General features: G+C 58.0%; 1 protein-coding gene across 2 annotated transcripts; it reads left to right on the forward strand.

Annotated features, from left to right (window-relative positions):
• The first annotated feature begins 303 nt into the window (after positions 1-303).
• Cnnm3 (cyclin and CBS domain divalent metal cation transport mediator 3) lies at positions 304-16,230 on the forward strand. 2 transcript variants are annotated; one of them, XM_078028499.1, is made up of 9 exons: positions 304-1,592; positions 8,133-8,276; positions 9,706-9,855; positions 10,244-10,413; positions 10,529-10,625; positions 10,885-11,018; positions 11,406-11,544; positions 13,345-13,442; positions 13,901-16,230. In XM_078028499.1, exons 1-8 carry the CDS (start codon positions 359-361, stop codon positions 13,392-13,394), a joined length of 2,118 nt encoding a protein of 705 aa, XP_077884625.1. In that variant the 5' UTR covers positions 304-358; the 3' UTR covers positions 13,395-13,442; positions 13,901-16,230. The 2 variants fall into 2 exon arrangements, with proteins under 2 accessions (XP_077884625.1, XP_077884624.1); XM_078028498.1 differs by lacking the exon at positions 13,345-13,442.
• Positions 16,231-17,157: the final 927 nt, after the last annotated feature.

Consider the following 17,157-nt stretch of genomic DNA (forward strand, 5'->3'; position numbering starts at 1 on the left):
GGAGCGTCAGGGCCCGTGGTTCGAGTGAGGCCCTGGGAGCTTCCCAGAGCGCTGTCGGGCGTTCGGGCGTTCGGGCGCTGGAGTCCGGAGCTCTGCCCAATACCCCGCGTCCTCCGGCGCTGGCGGCCGCTAGCCCTCGGTGCAGCGGCTAGCGGCAGGGCCGAGCACCCCACGCCCCCGGCCCGCCCCGCGCGGCTTGTTTACTCCCCGGCGCAGCCTAGTCCGACCCCGGGGCCCGCCCTCGCTCCGCCGCCCATTGGCTGAGGCGGCGCGAAGGCCGGCGATGATTGGCCGGGGAGGCGGGGGCGCGGGGCGAGCGGGGTAGGCTGCGCGAGAGGCCCAGAGGGGGCCGCAGGCGATGGCGGCGGCTGCGGGTCGGCTAGGTTGGGTACTCGCCGCGCTCTGCCTGGGCAACGCCGCTGGGGAGACGGCGCCGGGCCCGCGAGTGCTGGGCTTCTGCCTGGAGGAGGACGGAGAGGCGGGCCCAGGGTGGGTGCACGGAGGGGCTGTGCGGGCCGCGCCGGAGGCCACCTTCCGCCTGCGCCTCCTGGGTTCGGGCTTCGCCAACAGCTCCTGGACCTGGGTGGCCCCCGAGGGGGCAGGCTGCCCCGAGGGTGGACCAGCCACGGCGCCCGAGGAGACGGCGGCTCCCGCGGGCCAGTGGCGCGCGCTGTTATGCCTGCGCGCCCAGGCCGTGCCCCCAAACTCGGCGCTGCTTGCAGTGCGCGTGGAGCCGGGCGGCGGGGCAGCTGAGGAGGCGGCGCCGCCCTGGGCGCTGGGCCTGGGGGCGGCCGGGCTGCTGGCGCTGGCGGCGCTGGCGCGGGGCCTGCAGCTGAGTGCGCTGGCGCTAGCGCCCGCCGAGGTGCAGGTGCTGCGCGAGAGCGGCTCGGAGGCGGAGCGTGCGGCGGCGCGGCGCCTGGAACCCGCGCGGCGCTGGGCGGGCTGCGCCCTGGGCGCGCTGCTGCTGCTGGCTAGCCTGGCGCAGGCGGCGCTGGCGGTGCTGCTGTACCGAGCGGCCGGCCAGCGAGCGGTGCCCGCGGTGCTGGGCTGCGCAGGGCTGGTTTTTCTGGTAGGAGAAGTGGTTCCGGCCGCTGTGAGCGGGCGCTGGGCGCTGGCGTTGGCACCGCGCGCTCTGAGCCTCAGCCGCCTGGCAGTGCTGCTCACCCTGCCCGTGGCGCTGCCAGTGGGGCAGCTGCTGGAGCTGGCGGCGCGGCCCGGGCGGCTGCGCGAGCGCGTGCTGGAGCTAGCGCGCGGAGGCGGCGACCCCTACAGCGACCTCAGCAAGGGAGTGCTGCGCTACCGGACAGTGGAGGACGTGCTTACGCCTCTCGAAGACTGCTTCATGCTGGATGCCAGTGCAGTTCTGGACTTCAGCGTCTTGGCCAGCATCATGCAGAGCGGCCACACGCGCATTCCGGTGTACGAGGAAGAGCGCTCCAACATCGTGGACATGCTCTACCTCAAGGACTTGGCCTTCGTGGACCCCGAGGACTGCACACCGCTCAGTACCATTACCCGCTTCTACAACCATCCACTCCACTTCGTCTTCAATGACACCAAGCTAGACGCAGTCCTGGAGGAGTTCAAGCGAGGTAAAGGCCTGGGAATCCTGGAGGAGGTGCACATGCGTGTCCTGTCCTAGAAAAGGGGTGGGGGATATGAGACCTCCCCTTTTCCAGAAGGTGATGGCCTTGAATCTGGCAGTGACTTTTTGAAAAATTTAGAGGTGGATGAAGTGTCCTAGAAATCCAACACCTTGGCACCCCCTTTGGTGAAACTTTCCATTTACTTCTAACACCCTGAGGCCACTTCTGTACACTTTGGGCTTTGTGTGACCCAAACTCTTGGATAGAAACTAAAAGGACGTGCAAAAGTAGGTATCTGGGTGCTAGTATCTGCACAGGTTTAATATCAAATTAGATAGACCATGATATTCCTTGGGCCTTGCTGAGGTCCCTGTTGCTGCCTCCCTGGTTGCAGGCAGGGAGTGACTCATAAATACTTTCTTGAAGGTGTGGAGAAAACTTTCACTTTGATTTCACCAAAACAACTTTATAGGTGCTGATTTAATCTCCCTTTCCCTTGTCTTCCTTTGTTTTGTTTTCCCTTTTAATCCCCCTCCCCTTTTCTAACCCTAAGTGTGTTTCTCAAGTTCTCCCTTAACCCCACATCTTCACCCCCTCCTTTCATCTGATTTGCTGCTCACAAGGTTGGAGGTGGAGATTGGGGGCCCTCCAGGTGAGAAGGCAAGGGCTCCCTTTTAGTCCCCTCCACCATCCTCAGAGTGCTGCCCAGAGTGCGACAGACTCCTTGGCCACCAGCCATGCTTCCCACACCTGAGCTCCTGCAGGATAAGGGCAGGGGCAGCCCAGGGCTCTGGATGGACTTGACCCTAAAGGCTGCCTGATGGGAGGTGAAGTGAGTAAACCCCCCGCTATTTCTGGCAGCTGGGAAGTCTCCTGGCCCCAGGTCTGCATGGGAGCTGCTTGGTGAGCCTCTGGACGGTCAGGGCAGGAAGATGCCTTTCTCATAATGACTCCCTTGTGGAGCCAGGCTCCGATATGGCCTCTCCATGCCTTATCTCCTTTCTTTTTGCTTTTTCTTTGGTACCAGGGGCACTTAACCACTGAGCCACATCCCCAGCCCTTTTTTATATTTCACCTAGAGACAGAGTCTCACTAAATTGTTTAGGCCCTTGGTTAATTGCTGAGGCTGCTGACTTTGAACTTGTGATCCTCCTGCCTCAGCCTCCCAAGCCGCTGGGATCATAGGCGTGCACCACTGTGCCTGGCCCTCATGTCCTTTGATCCTTGCACCAGTCCTGCATGTAGCTCAGGGTTGGGTGAGAGGTTTGGATGGTCTGTTAAAGAGCATGGCAGTATTCCTGGCCATTTCCTTAGAAAGCCGCGCTGCCCACCTGTCTCTGGGAGGAACCCTGGGCAGACCCAGCTGGATCCTCCTGGTGGTGAGCATACTGTCTGGGCCTGCAAAGCCCTGAATCATGGTAGTGCCCAGCGAGGCAGCTCAAGAGGGGAGTGACAGTGGGTGGCCCTGAAGTGGGCCGGGTGGGTTCTATCCTGCCCCCGCCTGCTTTGAGCTGCACCCAGCCTCTCTTGCTCAAGGTCCTCAGCTGTCAGTGACGAGCATAAAGGGACCGGGGATGACATGTCCTGCATGCTGCTCGTGAGCTTGGTAGCAGAGCAGTGGTAGGTCCTGGGTGGGCTACGGGTAGATAGTGTTTGCTACTCGGGGAGAGGATTTAGCAGAGGGGGTGAACCCGGAAGTGCAGGTCCCACTTCCAGAAAGGCCCAGGGTAGAGACCATAGTTGTCCCTTTGATATTGTAAGCTCTTATGTTCGGTTCCTTCAGCTCTGGTGTCTGGCTGCAGCCGGATTTGTGATTTCTCTGCTTGTGAGATGGTGGGGGAAGGCGTGCCCCTCTCTGGAACTAAAGGGAAGAGCTTCAGGAGCGAGACATAATGTTTAGGGTGAGGTCGGTGAAGACCTTCCTTTCCCAAAGCCTTGGGGTCACGATTTTCATTGCCGTGGCCTTGCCTTTCAAATTTGGCAGATAAGCTTGGCCCAGAGCCATGAGGCACCCTAGATGGGAAGAATTAAAATGTTCATGGAGGCAAGACGGGTTGGGAGAGGTGTGTGGGGGACCAGGGCTTGATCCCTAGGGCCGTAAGCAGAGAGGAGTTTGGAATGTTCTGGAAGCTAAGGGAAGGGACACTTTCCAAGGGAAGGAGAGTGGTCAGGAGAGGCACCTGGGATGGATGAAGTACCTTGGCAGGTGGCAATTGGGAGAACAAGTAGGATGCGACTCGTATTGTACACAGGCCTCCCAGCGTGGACCAAGGGGAGCCAGGGTCGCGACTGGCTGGGAGAGAGCTTCTGCTCTTAGTTTTTTTGTTTGTTTTTTTTTTTGCAACTTTAGGATTATGCTTTTTATTACTGAATTGCCATGGCTATCAAGAGACTATATATTATATGAGCTTTTGAAATTACAAATGAGATTTTTTTAAAAAAACTTGCCCATTAAAGTTATAACTTTCTCAAGTTTCTTTTTTTTATTTATATATAACAGTGGAATGCATTACGACTCTTATTACACATATAGAGCACAATTTTTCGCATCTCTGGTTGTATACATAGTTATACATGTACTTTGGATAATAATGATCATCACATTCAACTGTCATTAATTACCCCCATGCCCCCTCCCTCCCCTCCCACCCTCTGCCCTATCTAGAGTTCCTCTATACCTCCCATGCTCCCCCTCTCTATCCCACTGCAGACTCCTTATATCAAAGAAAACATTCAGCATTTGGTTTTTTGGGATTGGCTAACTTCACTTAGCATTATCTTCTCTAACTCCATCCATTTACCTGCAAATGCCATGATTTTATCCTCTTTTATTGCTGAGTAATATTCCATTGTGTATATAAGCCACTTTTTTTTTTTTTTTATCCAGTCATTTATTGAAGGGCATCCAGGTTGGTTCCCTGCTCTTAGTTTTTAAGGTGGGGCAAGTGGAGCAGGTTCCAACGGACCTGCTGTCACAGTACAGGTGCTCCTGTCCAGGACGGCTGGTCGGAATACGTTGTCAGACTGCCTGGTCCCGGAGGGCTGGGGATTGATCCCTTCCTGGTTCATTCAGACTGTTCCAGAGCCATCTGACAACATGCTGGAAAGCCTCCTTCTAGAAGCCAGTGGTGGGGAGGAAGGACAGGGTGGGACCTGCAGTGGGGTCACTTTGGTCCTCCTTGGCTTCCTGGTTCCTGGTGGGTGAGGGCCATTCTTGGGGCAGAATGGCCCTGTCTTTCTGGTGCCGCCCTGGAGCTGCCTTGCCTTCTCTTTCTGTGGCCTTTTGGTGTCCTGTGTTTCTCTTTGTTAAAGTCCTCTCTGTCTTCGTCCTTCTATGATCCTCTGCTTATGAGCAAAGGGCACGTTGCAGTCTTCCTGGTATTGGAGGTTTTACAGTCGATCCTTTCCCCATCTCTCTGCCCACTGATCTTCCTCTTGGCCAGTACGTTCCGCTCCTGTCACTCCTTCAGAGCACCATCTGCTTGGGAACTTTGTAAGCTGGAGGGAAGCACCCCTCTGTGCGGACTTGAGGTGACAGCAATGATCCCCAGGCAGTGTGAGTGCTTTGGGGCTGAAGTAGGTGACTTGCGTCTTCTCTATGGCCATTAACCCCTGCTGCCTTTGCTCAGCCCGTGATGAGAGTCGTGAAGTAAGTGAGGAGAAGATTAGGGCAATGAACTTTTCAGAGATGCTGCTGTCAGACAGCCAGTTTTGATTTACTGTCATGTTTTGCCACAATGCTGAGAAGAGTCAGACCTGCTCAGACATCTGGGAGGAGTGTTAGCCTGTGACTTTTCTCATAACTTTGGTACACTTAGTTTTTCTACAGAACAAGGATGCCTATAATTACAAAGTCTAGGGAGGCCAAGGCAGGAGGATTGCATGTTGGAGGCCAGCCTGGGTAGGAGAGTGAGACCCCGTCTCAAAATGAAATCAAAAGGGCTAGGAGCATAGCTCCATGATAAAGCACTTGCCTAGCATGTGCAAACCCCACCCCGTATCCCCAGCTCTGCAAAATAAAAGGGAGTTGGGGACAGAGGAAAGATGGAGAGATGAAACTCTTAACTGCATTTTTAAAGGTGACCTAGAAGTTGGGCATCATGCAAAGGTCTTCCAGCATCCAGATAACTGGAGTACTCTGGAGCCTGTGGACTCAAATTAAAACTAGAGTTTCCCATGGCCGTAGGTCATGCCATTCACACCCTTAGGGACTCCGCAGAACTGGCCTGAGAGCCTGCAGGTATCCCTGGGAGTGCTTGGGTCCTGTCAGCTGGCCATGAACTTTAGTCGGCCAGCTGCCTTTTCTCAGTCCCCTGCTGCATTCTCAGGGCTGCCTGTTGGCCCTCGAGCATCCTCTGTTGAGAGCAAGTCACATGGGGATCTTCCCGGAGTCCTGCTTTCCTCCGTTCCTTCTGGAGTCATCCCAGTGTGGCGGTCGTGGGGAGGCATGTGCCTCCTCTGCACGTGTGTGACAGCCTGGGAGAAGTGAGTCCCTTCCTGTAGGAACCCTGCAGAGGGTTCAGCTTCCTGAAAGGAGGAGTGGGCTCAGGCCTCTCTGCTCCAAGGTGGCCTTCAGACCTGGGCTTTGGTTTCAGGAATTCAAAGGTGTTGATCAAAACTGCCTGTCACGTGCCTGGTGCCCCCCGTGGGCCTGTGGCCTTGCCTTCTGTGGTGCAGCAGCCGTGGCCCTTGCAGAAATGGTGCCTGTGCGCCAGCCTGAGCCCTTCCCAGCACAGTCACAGAGTGTGGGAAGAATGTAGAAATACCTGTCCCCTGACTCAGTGCCTCAGGCCTGGCAGGACTGGGCAGAGATCTCCAGGGACCCTGAGCCTTTTCCTCCTAGAAAGGGGAAGGTGACCTCATGTGGTCATTTCCGTCTTGGCTCTTTGGTCAGGGGTTCTAGAGCACCCTGCAGGAGGACGCTTCATTTCATTAAGCCCTGGGTGTGTGGAGCGTGAGTCACACAAAGACTTTTCTGCTTGCCTGAGGATTCTTGGAGCAAACTCCCCCAGGTGTGCAGGTCTGTGCCCACACCAACCTCCGCCCTCTCACTTGTAACAGAAGAGGGCGCGCCCCAGGCTGTGGTCCTGCGGGTCCAGCGGCCAGTCCCCTCCCACCTGTGGCTGCGCAGTGCTGGGAAGGGCACTAGACTGACTTGGGGTGTGCTGTAGGCATCAAGTACAAACCAGGTTCAGGGACTCTGTGCAATCAGGGGAGGCTATCTATTGCTATTTTTTTTGTGTGTGTGTGTGTGTGTGTATGTGGGTGGGTTATATATTGAAATATCTTGGCTATATTGAATTACTTGAAATGTTATTAAACTTAATTCTGCCTATTTTTTTTTTCTTTTTCTTTGCAGCATTGGGGTTTGCACCTGAGGATGCTGCCCGCTGAGCTACATCTCCAGCCCTTTTTATGTTTTGAGTTTAGATTTTTTTTAATGTGCCCACTCAAAAGATCTTAAATTACCCACATGACTTGCCTTTCTGTTTCTCTCGGATAGGAATCAAGTTTTATGGCTGAAAAGCCTGCTGCAGAGTCAATTCCAGAAGTCCCCCAGTGTTCCCCGACATCCTGAGACATGAGTTGTTTTCAGTCTGCCCCTTCTCACTAAGCAAACCAAGTAGGAAAATGACATGGGAAAGACACAGGAGCCAGGTGGACCAGTCCTGGCTACCTGCTGTCCCCTGTGCCCAGGTTGGGTTCTGAATGGCCACCTCCCACTATTGACCCCCAGAGGACAGCCTTAAGAATTAGGAGGCCTTCCCAGAGTCAGGCAGAGTGGACTCGTGGGCTCCCCTACTGGGACCGTCCAGGGCAGCCAGCAGTCTTGGTGTGCTGTTTGTAGACACCTGCAGTTGTTGTGTGAGACCCCTGTGTTCTAGACAGGAGGTGCTTGGCTAGACCTCCGCATGGCTCGGAGTCACAGACCTGGGGCCAGTCCCAGCTCTGCTGTTGTCTGTGTGGGGACCTCCGGCCAATGAACACGCCTCTGGGATGTTGCCCAGCTTGTTGAGAACTTGGGAAGCCTCCATGCGTGCCTGTTCTCAGCTATTTGGGAGGGTGAGGCAGGAGGATCACAAGTTCAAGACCAATCTGGGCAACTTAGTGAGGCCTGCCACAAAGTAAAAAGTATAAAGGGCTCGGGGAGTTGAGCGTGATGGTGCACGCCTGTAATCCCTTGGCTCCAGAGGCTGAGGTAGAAAGAGTGCAAGTTCACAGGCAACTTCAGCAAAAGTGAGGTGCTAAGCAACTCCGTGAGCCCCTGTCTCCAAATAAAATACAAAATAGGGCTGGGGGTGTGGTTGAGTGCCTCTGAGTTCAATCCCCAGTACCAAAAAAAAGGGGGGGGCTGGGGATGTAGCTCAGTGGGAAAGGACCTCTGGGTTCAGTCCTTAATATCAAAAACAAAACACAAAACTTAGGGTGTGTGGCCCAGTGTCCAGCACAAACATTGGCTTCTGTCCTTGCAGTGGGCTCATACCAGGAGAAACTGAGAAAAATGGGGTGCCCCTGCTAGCTGTAAACGAGTGTCCCTCCCCACAGGGAAGTCCCACCTGGCCATCGTGCAGAAGGTGAACAACGAGGGCGAGGGCGACCCCTTCTATGAGGTGCTGGGCCTGGTCACCGTGGAGGACGTCATCGAGGAGGTCATCAGGTCCGAGATCCTGGACGAGTCTGCAGACTACCGTGAGTGTGACTTCCCCTGTCCTCCCGGCCCTGAGACACACCGTGTGCACACTGGGAGCCTCTGTTCCGGAGCCGCTGCATCCCCGCCAGGCCCCCTCCCTGCCCCCGTGGCTCAGTAAGGCCGCCACGGCAGGGCTCCCTCCTGCCCGGGCTGTCGGTGCTCTCACGGCTCCTGTGCATGCCGGGCTCTGACCCTCCTGGGCTCTGTCCCTCCTGGGCTCTGTCCCTCCTGGGCTCTGTCCCTCCTGGGCTCTGTCCTTCCTGGACTCTGTCCTTCTTGGGCTCTGTCCTTCTTGGGCTCTGTCCTTCCTGGGCCCTGTCCTTCCTGGACTCTCTGTCCTTCCTGGGCTCTGTCCTTCCTGGGCCCTGTCCTTCCTGGGCCCTGTCCTTCCTGGGCCCTGTCCTTCCTGGGCCCTGTCCTTCCTGGACTCTCTGTCCTTCCTGGGCCCTGTCCTTCCTGGGCTCTGTCCTTCCTGGGCTCTGTCCCTCCTGGGCTCTGTCCTTCCTGGGCTCTGTCCTTCCTGGGCTCTGTCCTTCCTGGGCTCTGTCCCTCCTGGCTCTGTCCTTCCTGGGCTCTGTCCCTCCTGGGCTCTGTCCCTCCTGGGTTCTGTCCTTCCTGGGCTCTGTCCTTCCTGGGCTCTGTCCCTCCTGGCTCTGTCCCTCCTAGGCTCTCTGTCCCTCCTGGGCTCTTCCAGTTTTCGTGTCTTCTGCTGCAGGTCGTTTTGTGCCGTTCTTTGGGCCGGGGATGAGGCCTCGTTGAAAGTGCTTGCCTGCTGGCATGCATGAGGCCCTGGGTTCCAGCCCCAGCACCACAGAAAGGGACAGGAACCCATTCTTGATCACCAAGAGCATCTTCCCGCCACAGCCTGGGGCCTTAGAGTGTGTCTTCCTCCTCTCAGGATGCTGGCTGCGGCCTGCAGGGCAGACACAGGGCCTGTGCTCCAGGGCTGTGGGCCTCATACGGGCACCTGGGACCCTGAGCTGCCCACTGCTCTGTGCTGCCAAGCACGTGGCTTACCCCCACGTCTGTTCCCAAGCACAGCATTTTCAGTTCAGTTCCTGAGACTGACCGGGCATGAGGTCCCGAGGTCAGTGTCCACTGCCACTGCTGCTGCTGCCTGCCACCAGCAGTCCTCAGCAGGGCCCCGGGAGGCCTGTGTTGACGGACAGCTCTTCTCATCAGCATTTTTTCTACCCAACTCCAAGCAAGAGGGCGGCCCCTTCCTCATTTCCTTGGGAAGTGAGGGTCATTGCCCCCATCCTAGGCACCAGGCTCACTGGAGAGGAATGGCCGCCAGGCTCCATGGGGGAGCAGGACAGGGTTGCATCCCTGGGGAAGAAGGAGCGGGCAGCAGAGCCCCAATGGGCCCAGGGTCTGCGTTCATGAGACTCTTGCTTGTGCCTGAGCTGCCATCTTCTCACCCCTCAGGAGATGCTGCCGTGCGGAGGACAGCCACCTCCCTGAGTGCCCCGCTCAAGCGCAAGGAGGACTTCTCCTTGTTCAAGGTGTCTGACGAGGAGTACAAAGTAAAAATCTCGCCTCAGCTGCTCCTGGCCACCCAGCGCTTCCTTTCCCGAGGTGAGAGAGGAGGGGTCCGTGTCCCTGTTCCACTCACTGTCCGTGGGTCAGGAGACCACCCACGGTGGACACCAGCTGCTTCCTGATCCTAGTAAACAGGAGAGTCACGCGGAACAACATCTGTGCTTTCTCTGCAGCTCTGTCAGCCTCTTAGGTGACCCCAGGGCTGACCCAAGTAACCAAGAGCAGAACTGGGCTTTGCCCCTGGCCAGGGTGGCCAGGGAACCTCAGCTGGGCCCACATGTGCCCTGCCCTGCCCTGCCCTGCCCTGCTCTCTGTGGAAGGTGGCAGCTCAGGCGCAGGGAAGCCCGGGGTGCGGGCGCAGGAGCCAGGTGCACGCAGGCCGCTCAGCCCGGTGGGCACTCTTCCTTTTCCGGTTTTGGGGCAGAGGTGGACGTGTTCAGCCCGCTGCGCATCTCTGAGAAGGTCCTCCTGCACCTGCTGAGGCACCCGAGCGTCAACCAGGAGGTGAAGTTTGATGAGAGCGACCGCCTGGCCGCCCACCACTACCTGTACCAGCGCAGCCGGCCTGTGGACTACTTCGTCCTCATCCTGCAGGTGACTGGAGGATGGCCACAGGCCCGCCACCCAGGTCGCTGGGATTTCACCTGGTGCTCCTCCTGGGGACGCTAACCCGTGCCCGTGTCTGTCTGCCTGCCCTCCCTCCTCCCAGGGCAGGGTTGAGGTGGAGATCGGGAAGGAGGGCCTGAAGTTTGAGAACGGGGCCTTCACCTACTATGGAGTGTCCGCCCTGACCACGCCGTCCTCGGGTGAGCCGCAGCCCCTACCTCTGAGGGCTGGGTCCTGGCTTGCGGAACGGCCCCGGTCCCCGCAGGGCGTCTCTTGGCTCTGGAGCGGGGACAGGCTTCCTTCTTGCTCACCTGGTGCACCCCCATCCCTGCAGAACCTCCCTGTGGTGTCTTCTGCCCTCCCCCAAGTCCCGACCCTGTCCCCTCTCGGGGTGATGGGGGCAGGCCGCAGAGCCAGCAGTTGCCCAGCGGTGCCCTCACCGCCTGTTCCTCCTGACAGCTCACCAGTCCCCGGTGCCCTCGCACCAGGCCACCCGCCATGACCTGCAGCCCGAGCCAGCCGAGGGCACCCGCTCCTCCACCTACTGTCCCGACTACACCGTGAGGGCCCTCTCTGACCTTCAGCTCATCAAGGTGACCGCCTGGGCTGCGTGTTGTGTTGGCACTAACTGGCTTTGGGACCCAAGGGGCTAGGCCAGCTGGTCACCAGTGTGTGTGGAGGAGAGTGAGGTCTGAGCGGCCCTGAGGCCCAAGACCAGGCCCTGCGCTGCCCAAATGTGGGGCCTTGATTCCCTGGACACCTCACCACCCTGGCCTGGCTGTCCTGAGGCCTGGACTCCCTGGGCACCCTGACCGCGTGGCTTAGTGGTCTCAGGGCCTGGTCTCTGGCCCCCTCTGCCCGCTTGCCCTCTGCCCTTTCCTGCTCCTCTCCCTGCATCCTCGCCCTGCCATCCAGTTCCGCCAGAGGTGCGAGCCCACACCACGCCGTGTCCCCCGCTGGGTGACACCTCTGTCCTCCAGGTCACGCGGCTGCAGTACCTCAATGCACTCCTGGCCACCCGAGCCCAGAGCCTGCCACCGTCCCCCGAAAACTCTGACCTCCAGGTCGTCCCAGGCAGTCAGACCAGGCTCCTCAGTAACAAGACCACGGCAGCCGCGGGTAAGCCTCGCGGCAGGTCTGGCCGCTTCCCTCAGACCTGCTGGCTGCGCCCACCTGCCCTGGCCTCCTGGCTCTGCTCTCTCCCTGTCCTTGTCCCTTCTTGCTGTTTTGAGTGGCTTGGGTGACAGCTGTAGCTCGGCTGGCGCTGGGTCTTCGAGGGCCTCTCAGAATGGTCAGCTTTATAGAGAGGAGCTGGCGGCCAGGTCCATCCAGTCCAGAAACTTCTGGCCACTTAGACTTGGGGTGCCGCGGGCCTGGCTGGGAAGGGGTGTGGCAGAGGAGTGGGGAGGCGGGCAGTGAGAGCCTCCTTGGGGCTCCATGTTGAGCAGGAGCAGCTGGGGAGCAGATGTGGCCCTGTGAAGCGGCAGTGGAGAGGGCGGGGGCATGGGGCCCTGAGGCCCGTGGAGTCCTGGGGTGGAGTCCTGGCTGGGCTTCAGAGGCTGCAGAGGGGCGGGTGCAGGCCCCACTTCCTCGCCCCCCTGCCCTGGGGAGCCAGCTCTTGCTGAGACTCACCCTGGGCGCAGGCCTGAGCCTGTGGTGCCTTTGCCTCTGTGGGGTCCTGAGAGCCACTCTGCCCGTCTTACAGAAGCAAAGTGGGGGCCAAGGACCCTGGCCTGTGGGGCCTCAGGGGACCGCCGCTCTGGTGACTGAGACCTGTGCTCCAGAGTGCAGAGATGTTTTTACAAAAGGTGTTTCTGAATCGCGAGGTGGCGTGTGTGTGTAAAGGGCAGAGTCCCCCAACCCTGGGGACCACGGAGGTAGCCCAGCCTTTGTGGGCTCCAGATCCGGGCACTGGTGGGCCCAGGCTTTGGACTGAAGCAGGAGTGCCACGTGGCCGCCCTCCCCGCTGGGCTATGTGCCCCTTCACGTGGGGTGCCGGGTCCAGCCTCCCGCTCAAACCCAAGACTGATCTTTAACGAGTGAGCCGTTTGTCTTGGGTTCCCGTCAGCCCTCTCTGGCTCCACCTGCAGCCCGGGCGGGGTGCAGACCTCGTGTGCCACTGCCTTCAGAGCCCCTGCGCAGACGCAGCTTGTTTGGCTTTTTAAAGGCGCTGGGGGTGGAACCCAGGGCCCTGCACATGCTCAGCAAGCATCGCCCACTGAGCTTCACCCCATCCCCAAGAGGCTTGGTGAAAACCCTTCCGGCTGAGCACTGAGCCATCCCATGAGAGAGTCCTGGCGGTGGCTTTGGGGCATCCCCTCTCTGTGACAGATCACCCCATGCTCTGTGACACGGTGTTGGTGGCTGTCACTTGCCTGCAGCCTGAATTGCCTCCCTGAGACTTGCTTGCTGTCTCTGCTCCTTGCCTGAACTCTCGGGGTTTCCTGGGGTGTCCTGTTACCGTGGCCTCCACTTCCTGAAGAGCGCAGGGTGGTCTCAGTGGGGTGCTGCTGATTAAGTAGTGCAGGGTGAACTGTGCCCTGGAGCCTGGCACTAGATCCCTGCCAGAGATGGCCTTTATTGAAATGTTTGGAAAATGGTCATTGCAAATTGCCTCCCGCAGGGGTCAGCAGACCATGGTGCAGGGACCAGATCGGGCCAGCTGCCCGGGTGTAGACCCCATTTGTTTGTGGCTTGTATGTGGCTGCTTCTGAAAGATGACAGTGAAACTGAGTAGCTGTGACAGAGCCCAAATGGCCTGCAAAACTAGGAGATTGGCGCTTCACTGCTCTGCACGTGGCTCCCAGGACTGCCCCGGGGGCCACTCTCACTGCCCTCCCTCTGTGCTGCTGGAGCCCGGCTCCGTCTCCGCCACCGCCCGACAGCCTGCCGTCTCTTCTCTCTCTCTGCTCTCTTTAGCCTTCCCAGTAGACCTTTCCCTCTTTGGCACATTTGGAAACTGCAGTTGATAGATGACTGGGACTAGTGAGCCTTTTTTGTTTTCAGAGAACACTGAGGTAAATATCTCCCTTCTTTCTCTTGGCTTGGCTTCCTGCGCGCTAGCAGAGAGCTCCCGGTGGGAGGGTCTCTCCCCGGGTGGGGCCAGGGGCGTACAGTCATCCTCTGGAACACAGGAGGGCTGAGAAATCCGCTTCTCCTTCCAGCACTGGGTGTGTGGTCCCAAGCAGGTTCTCCTGCCCAGTGTAGTGGCCTGGGCCTCTCTGGGCCAGAGATCGTGGCCCAGGTTCCTTGTCTTTCTCAATGGCCTCTGTCCTCCAAGTGGCTTTTCCCTTGTGATGTCAAAACAGGCTGACCGCATTCCCAACCGGCCACTCCACCTCGCTCCAACGCCTCCTGAGACTTCCCGGGCCCTCTGCCTTTCCAGCTGCTCCCTGTCCTAGAGACTCGGCCTTGGTTTGGTAGGACGCTTCCCCACACCGGCGTGGGTATCCACTCTCCTTCCCTCTCTCCCCAGGGTCCAGCCACAGCAGGCCCTGCGTCCCAGTGGAGGAGAACCCTGGGCGGAATCCAGGAGTCTAACTGCTTGCCAGGCGCCGAGCTGGGGAATGGACATGCCCGTGGGGAGCTGGAGGGAGCCGCGGCAGCTTCGCAAGCCAGCCTGTCCCCACCACTCAGGCCACGTTTTAGATGGCCCTTAGAGACGCGGATCCCAGGCTTCAGTGCCAGGAGCCTTCGGCAGGCCCCGCTGTCCTTCAGGAGGCGGGGTCAGCTGGCGCGGCCCCCCAGGCCTGCCTCTGGAAGAAACAAAGAAACAGAATCATCTCTGGTCCCCAGGGCCCAGCTTCCCCTTCCCCTCTGACGCTGTGACAGTGCAGTGTGTCTGTACCTCTTCAAGCCAGGCACTGCGGCCGGTGACCGCCTGCGCGTGGCCGAGGCCTGTGTCCGCTCTGCTTTCCATCGGCTGACCTCTGCTGCTGGCGGCACTTTCTGAGCAAATGGAGTTTTAGTTGGGGTTCACATCCGTGGCCTGGTCCACGATGTCCTTGGTCCTTGGTGGCTCCCCTTACCGTGCCACATGTCAGTTCACGTGCCCTGGCCTTCTCCACGTGTCAGACCAGGAAGCGGGGCTCCCCGCAGGTCTGTTCCTCGCCCTGCTCCTTCCGGTGGAGGTGGCCTTTCGGAACCCCCCTGGAGTCCCGAGCAGCAGGTAGGGCCAGTGTGGCCCGGGCCATCCCTCCACCCCGTGCTTGTTGCCACCGACAGTATTGTCAGTCTCTGCGTGGAGAAGGGGTCAGGCGTGGAGGAGGGGTCGTCCTGCTGTGGCGGAGCCCCATCTCCACCCCTCCACCTGGCTCCTGCCTTTGGCGGAGGTGTCCAGGGAGGTGCCTGCGGCTGTAAGGTGCGGAGTGCAGCCAGGGGCAGGAGGGCTGCTGTGACCGGCTGCACCGGCACCGCCCTTCTTTTTACAAAAGCATCACAGTTTCTCTCACATCCCTAGGACGTTTCAAGTCTCCCCCACCCCACCCCGGTTTTCCCCTCGCGTCGCAGTTTCAGGGAGGAGTTTCAGAGACGGCTTTTCTTCTTCCTCCAGTTTACCTGAATTTTCCTCCCAGGGTGGAGCAGTGTGGAATGGGGCGCCACAGAGATGCCGGGGCACAGACTGGGGAGGGAAGGAGAGAAGTTTCTGGAGCCCCTCTCGAGGAGATTTGGGCCTTGTAAACGGGACTAAAGGACAGAAGAACAGGGGTGTGCTCCCCTAGAAATTGTTCCTGAGGACCAAACCCAGGCGGGAAACAGACTCTAAGTCATCTCTCCACAGCAGGCTTCTGAGCCCCGGCTGCACGTCAGCATCACTTGACAGATTAAAAATCTAAGCTGGGCCCAGTGGTGCACACCTGTAATCCCAGCAGCTCAGGAGGCTGAGGCAGGAGGATGGGGTTCAAGGCAGCCTCAGCAACTTAGTGAGACTCTTGTCTCAAAATAAAAAGGGCTAGGGACGTACCTCAGTGGTTAAGCGCCCATCCGTAGAGTTGAAAAAAAAACAGTTTTTTTTTTCCCTACCTGAGCCACTCCTGAGACTTCCAGTTTAGTCATTCTGGGCTCAAGGGTTTATTTTTGAAATAGTTTCATATCCACAGGCAAGTTCCATACGCCCTTCACCCACCTGGCCTCCCTGTGGACATCGTATGAAGCCTGGGTACATTGAACATGGACATGGGTGCAGTCAGTCCTCGGAACTGAACCACAGGTTTTCTTTGGGTTTTCCTGGGGTGTTTTTTTCTTTTTTTGGCAATAACGCTCTTGCTGCATTACAGGACCCAATCTAGGATACCAGGTTCCACACAGAGCTTTCTTTTCCCAGTTTTTATTCTTACATAATTACTCATAGGAAGTTGCAAAAATCGAGGTTCCCACGCACCCCTTACCTGGGTTCCCCCTACGGTTATTAGCTAATTACAACACAGTATCCAAATCAGGGCTTTGACACAGGTGCGGTGTGTCCTGGGCAGATTTGTGGAACTGCGCCCGTGTCACCACGGAGATCTCCCTGGGCTGCCCCTGGAAAGCCCCCCCCCCCCCCGTGCCATCCCCAGCCCCTGGCAGCCACTAACGTGTTCCTCTTTGCTCTCGTGTTGCCATTTCAAGACTGTTATATCAATGGAGTCACAGTGACCACGTGGCACTCGGCACGATCCTCTGGAGACGCATCCAGGTTGTGGCCTGCCGGTGGTTGGGTCCTTTCTCTTGCCAAGGGGTGTTCCATAGTGTACTTGCCATTGCGTCGAACGATATCTGGGTGGTTCCAGTTTTCAGCTATTCCAAATAAAGCTGCTGTGGACATCATGTTCATGTGCACATGGGTCTGTGCGAAGATCAGCGTCCTGCTCAGATAAATGCCCCATTTTGTATTTTTTATTTAGAGACAGGGTCTCACTGAGTTGCTTAGTGCCTCACTTTTGCTGAGGCTGGTTTTGGACTTGTGATCCTCTTGTCTCAGCCTCCCAAGTCTCTGGGATGACAGGCAAGCGCCACTGCGCCCTGCTGTGTTTCGTTAGCAACCAACTTCAGGCACTTCAGAACAGAAACCCTCTCCGCCACTGGGTGATGCTGCTGTTCCCTCTGGCTCTTCTGGGTGTGAGCAGAACCCGTGGCTTTCGTCCCCTTTCCCGGATGGCTAGTAGTGGGCATTTTTTCATGCATTTTGGGTCACATCTCTGTCCGTGTCCTTGGCCCACTTTCTAATTGGGCTGTTTTTTGCTGTTCTGAGAGTTCCTCATCTACTCTAAGTGCTGAAGTCTTTTGTGGGGTTTTTGGTTTGCAAGTGCTTTATCCTAGTCTCTGCCGCTGTTGTTTGGATCTGGAATGTCAGGGCCACATGTTAGGGGCTCAGTCCTCACTCGCAGTGGCTCCTGGGAGGTGTGGACCCTGCAGGAGTAGGAACTGGTGGGAAGAAGGTAGGTCACTGGGGAGTGCGTCCTTGACAGGGACACTGGGACGAAGGCTTTTCCTGTCCCTTTGCACGTCACTCTGCTGAGTACTCTGTCAGGATGCACAGGCCCCTCGAGAGGAAACTAGGCGGCAGGGCCAGGTGACCATGGGCTGAGCCCTCTGAATCCATGAGCTCAAGTCCGCCTTTCTTCCTGAAGTGGGTTATTTCAGGTTGTTATGGAAACAAAAAGCTGACACACGTAGCTTAGATTTCATCCTCTCTGCAGAGACTTATTCAGAACAAATGGTTTTAATTTTGAGGAAGTCACTTATTTCTTTTTA

The sequence above is a fragment of the Ictidomys tridecemlineatus genome, chromosome 12 (assembly GCF_052094955.1).
Source record: "Ictidomys tridecemlineatus isolate mIctTri1 chromosome 12, mIctTri1.hap1, whole genome shotgun sequence".
NCBI lineage: Eukaryota > Metazoa > Chordata > Mammalia > Rodentia > Sciuridae > Ictidomys > Ictidomys tridecemlineatus.